Source organism: Limulus polyphemus, unplaced genomic scaffold (assembly GCF_000517525.1).
Source record: "Limulus polyphemus unplaced genomic scaffold, Limulus_polyphemus-2.1.2 Scaffold1003, whole genome shotgun sequence".
Lineage (NCBI taxonomy): Eukaryota > Metazoa > Arthropoda > Merostomata > Xiphosura > Limulidae > Limulus > Limulus polyphemus.
Window position 1 is genome coordinate 229,966 of NW_013666613.1, and position 5,366 is coordinate 235,331.

Consider the following 5,366-nt stretch of genomic DNA (forward strand, 5'->3'; position numbering starts at 1 on the left):
TAAAATGATTTTGCATTCAGAAAAATTGGGACTTAAATACGGATTTGATGCACGAGAAAATAATGCATACTGGACGTGAAGAAGGGAGCAAGTGGCACGTGGGGCAAAAACGCGCCTGATTTAAATGTCACACCTGAACGCTCACATCCTTTCAATTATGTTTGAAATTATGAACATTGCTCAACATCATGAAAATTAAACCTTATTTTCAATAAGCAATCCTAAAAAATATTTGGGGGTGCTTAACTTTTTTCCAGGTGTATATATTCTCCTTTACCAATTTAGCCAATAAAATTGAAACTGGTTAAGTCCACATACAACTCCCTACATTTCCAAGTACCACAGCTTCTGGAAATTTTTTTTAAATGTTTATATGTTTATGAAAAAAAAAATTACACCAACATTATTTTACTTTACACAATTTTACTCTGATGGAAGTTATTTCATTCAGTTTTTACTCTATTATAGAGGAAGACAGGAAAAAATCTCTCATCACAGTCTCTCATTGTATAGTTGGTTAAACCATCAGTTCATCATCAATTTTTTATGTTATTTACTAAAACTAATTCATTTTTTCTTGTCATGATAATGCTTTTATAATTTTATTTTTCTTCATGAACAATAACCAACTAATTCATTTCCACATAATCCAGCAACAGTGCCATAGTACCATGTGGTACTTGTTCATAGTAAATATTTCTACACTATTGTCAGTAACAGAAACTGCAACTAACTCAATATCACATTCATAGTACAACAGATTAAGAAGTTGTGTATACCAGTGATTTTAGCCAAGAGGACAGTGTTGGGGATAATTGAGCCAACTTCTCTGCTGTGTCCGTGAGTCCAATAATTGCATGTCTCACTCTCTGACCAGCCAAAAGGAGCAGTTGTGATCCTAGTAACACACGGTCAGTGACAGCTGTCATGGCCTAGAGAACACAACAATTACAAAAGTTTTTAAATACCTGTCTGAAAATGTATCCATTGACTGCTGAACTTGAGTTTTGTTAAGTCTTTACTAAGTAAATTTCAAAAATACAGATTGTCCTAGTCTTTATAGAATAATTAACAGTTCTACTCTATACAATATTAAAAACTTGGCATTACACTCTCTTAATGTGAAATAAACAAATAAAAGTTACTTTTTTTTTAATTAATCAGTGTCCTAAACAATTTATGTTCAAATGGTTTAACACAACTTACTTTTACTTACATATGTTTGTATCTTTGTGATGATCTATATTTCTAATGTGTCTTAATCAACAAGTTTTCCTTTTTTTTCTGCTACATCTGTTACTTGTGGGGTTTAAAGTCCTAAACAAAATTAGTACTTTACTTAGATGTGGCTGATATTTTTTTTGAGATCTATGAATAAAACTTTATAATTTGAATTCAATACAAAGAGACAGAGTATCTTTTTATCTCCTCAGTCTCATGTTTTACTGAAAAGGTTGGTTACATTCTAGGAGACTGAAAATAAACTAGTACAAGATTAATTCTATTCTTTATGTGAAAAACAACTCACTTCCTCAGCAAGAGAGTCGTATCCCCCAGAGTATAGTTCACAAACATAATGTCTTCTCACTTCATCTACATTAACTCTCCAACCTCGTGCTAGGTCTAATGTTCGACCAAACCAGCGACTCGCATGAGATTGCCCAGGAGAACTCATGCATATTCCAGAGTGACTGCTAGTTCTGGAAAGTCTCAACGATACTGGAAATGACATGTTATCTGGTATGGATTCTGGAACACTTTCAGCAATGGCAGAAGTTACTCGAAGCAAGAAATGAGTTCGAGCCCTCATTAATTGTGTGTCAATCACCTCTGTATTTAATTTCATTGAATGACTGCCATTAAGTTCATGAAAAAAGGCATTTCTTCCCTAACACAAAAAAAACATCAACAGTTAATGCAATTCCTATTTTTTTCATACCATATACTTTCTATATTATTATGAACTAGCAGAGACCCACAAAAAGTTTCTAGTCAAAGTATCTTTATTGCAATAGTACTTCTTTAAATACAGAATTTCTAGAATAATAGGAAAGAATTCTACTTGCAGACACAAAAATCTGTAAGTCCACTTGTCTTAAGCCTAACATTAGTTAAGAACAGTCTATAAAGAGATAAATTAACACTGTAACTTGTGTGCATTTTTTGCTTTGGTTAGGCCTAAATTTTACTGTACTTAATACTATCAATAAATAAACTTATAATGTTATTCTAGGACCTAACATTAGACCTTTTTAAAAACTTTGATAAGTTTTTAATATGTTGTTGTACAAAACATCTACTAAAGTATATTTACGTCCATTGACATGAAGTGTACACAGATGCAGATTTGATACTAAGGTGCACGCACATTTTGAGGACAGACAAAAACTAAGTATTATTATATTATACAAATTATAGATTGTTTGACCCTTATGCATATAAAAAATTGATTTTTCTTCAAACAACTTAAAAGTATAACCCATGCTTTTTTTCCTTATGTAAGAGTATTCTCAAATCCTATGACAAAGTCCTTACTAGTAGTCAAAATAAACACATCTACTCTTGAAAGATCTTTACCATTAAGATTAGAAAGGATTTTTAAGTGCAATAAAATAGAACAAAACAATCCTATTTTTTTACGTCTATAAAGGTCTGGTAGTATAACAGTATAAAATTATTACCATAGTATCATACATGGACAGAATTCTAACAGACTTAAGTTGGAAGCTAATGACCATTAACATGGCTGTAGCTAAATGGAGGTGATGGTCAACCAATTTATAATTAGAAGATTTCTGACCAAGGGCAAGGGTTACTAATGGAGTCTGACCATGGATTTCTTGACCCTGAAGAAGTTCTTCTACAGGAAACAAGGGGACAGGCTCAGATTCAGAAACCATGTTTGTCTGGATAAAAAAACAAAAAGTTATGTTAAAATAAATACTTTAACTAAAGCCATGGTACATTATTTTGAAAGTTAGGTATTTACTTAAGCAAAAATAGACTAAAATATATATTTATAATAACATGAAGAGACACTGAATTAAAGAAAATATTTCTTGTATGCGATTCAAGTAATCATGTTTCTCTGAAAATCAGATAAGTCAAAAACAAAGGCATTAAAGCCTGAAAATAATACATCTCTCAAATTGTATTTTAATGTATTTAACTTAGACCTTAGTTATTATAATTAATTTAGAAAATTTTTTATTAAATATGTTCTGATCTCTGATTTAATCATGAATTTATCATTACATTAGGAATTTGCACATAGTTAAATTCTTGATAATGTAAATGCTACAAAGGTTAGAAGAAGCCAAACTTCATAGCATCACGGATTCATCAATTTAGTATAATAGCAGATATAGTAAACAAAAGTGACTTGGTTAAATATTATAAGTCTAGTGTGCTCTGTCATCAATAACCAGAATTTAAGTTCCTAAATACTCCAATAAAAATAATTAATAAGAGTAAAAACTATATACATACTTGAAAATATGTTAACACCTCTCTAAGTCTTAGTATGTTTTTATAATCTTTTTTAACATACAAGTAATAATATAAACTTAAAGTTGCTTCAAAACTGACTAATATGCTTAACAAAAATCATGTATTGTATTTTCTGTTCTAATAGATAACACCAACCTATCAGTGACTTACAGCAAAACTCTTTATAAAGTAGTGTTTAATAATAACAAGTTAAACTCTTTCATTGATGTATCATTCACTGAAAAAATTATACTGAGGGAAGCCTAGTGGTTTAACTTTGGAGCTAAATAACTGTGACACTTTTTCTCTTTAAAACAAAAGAGTTCACAAAAGAAATATAACTAAGCATTTTTATTTAAAAGATATGTAATGTATCTTGCTGATTCCTTTTTAAACAGTGTTGATACTAACCTCTAAAACATGACACAACAATTGACAACAGAAGTCTAGAAACTTTTCAATATATATGTCACTCATTTTCAATTCCTGAAAAAAAATAAACATCATTCTGGAAGATTACACACAGTCAATCAGATACAAATCATCAATTTGAAGTTTCAAAGAACTTGGTCAAGATTAATCCTACCGACACGGGTCAAAGGCCATGTCATCACATTTGTAGACTCACATTCAAAATTTTATTGAACTACTATTTTATGAATGTATGTCAATAAGTTTGGTTATCAAGCTGTAGATTATAATTCAAATTTTAGTATTATACGAGTTAATTTTATTTAAAAGTAAATATTAAAAAAATCCTAAATATTGATTTTTTGTGTGTCACATGGTATGTTGAATACAGCTTTGGTTCAAATTAGATGTTTGTGATGTCCAAATACAAAGTCTATAGTTTCTTATGAATTAGATACTCAAATTAACAATATTGATAAGCTAGAATATAAGATACAAACCTCCTATCTTTCCTATTTTCTGATATATTAATATATTTATTGAATCAACCAAAGTGGCCCCACTTTTGCTTATATACACTTACTTTACCCAATGACATGTGTATAACCAATTGAAAGCTCAGAATATTTCCCTAGTGATTTTCTCAGCCTCTGCAAAGTATTTGCATGGGAAACTCTTTCTTTTCATGCTAGATTTCAAGTGGTAAGACATCAGTGAGCTCAAAAAATCATATTTTTAGACCCAAATACAGTTTAGTTACTAAGCTTGATAAATTACATTGGAATTCTATGGTATTGATATAATAATTTATGATTTTTTGATATTTCAAAATGCATATATATATAAAACCTAAAAACATTATTTTGCTTTACATCCTTCACTTGCAAAATTTGATAAGGCTTAGCAACTTAAGGCAAGCAGCAAACAAGTACAAAGTTCATAAGTAGAAGAGATAACTGTTTTCTATACTTCTTTATTTTACTGTTCTATGTTTTAAAAATATTAACTGAAATTTAAGAACTTATTTGTAAATAGCAATAATGCATATAGATATATAATGTATTATAACTGAAATGTGACTGGTTTATATTCTTGGATATAGTAATATAAGTGCATGTGTGCCACAGCATTCAACTTCTGTAATATTAGTCAGACACTGTTGAAAGGTCAATAAAAGAAAAATAATAAATTTTTATATACGTATAATATTATGAAATTTAAGCTAGTTAGATTAAACATTTGTGGTTTTATGTTATAATCTGTAGTAATTTAAAATGAAAAAAGTGTAATTTATATCTATTTCCTAATTTTTTATCATGGTTACGAGATCAGTCGAATCGACCAAACCCATACAACAATAGTGAAAATAACAGATAAATTATAGTTTTTTTAAAAAAAACGTTTGATAATTATTTGGAGGTCATAGAGATTTCACATGTGAAATTTGACAATTTTCTGATGCATAA

General features: G+C 29.4%; 1 protein-coding gene across 2 annotated transcripts in view; it reads right to left on the bottom strand.

Annotated features, from left to right (window-relative positions):
• Positions 1-5,366, bottom strand: part of LOC106461645 (rab3 GTPase-activating protein non-catalytic subunit-like) — an 80,451-nt gene that overhangs the window by 5,008 nt on the left and 70,077 nt on the right. For both annotated transcript variants that reach the window (XM_022388648.1, XM_013921485.2), the window contains exons 28-31: positions 3,901-3,975; positions 2,682-2,906; positions 1,529-1,888; positions 780-932 (exon numbers count right to left, since the gene is read on the bottom strand). In XM_022388648.1, coding sequence (XP_022244356.1) covers positions 780-932; positions 1,529-1,888; positions 2,682-2,906; positions 3,901-3,975 — 813 coding nt within the window. The remainder of the gene's footprint in view (positions 1-779; positions 933-1,528; positions 1,889-2,681; positions 2,907-3,900; positions 3,976-5,366) is intronic.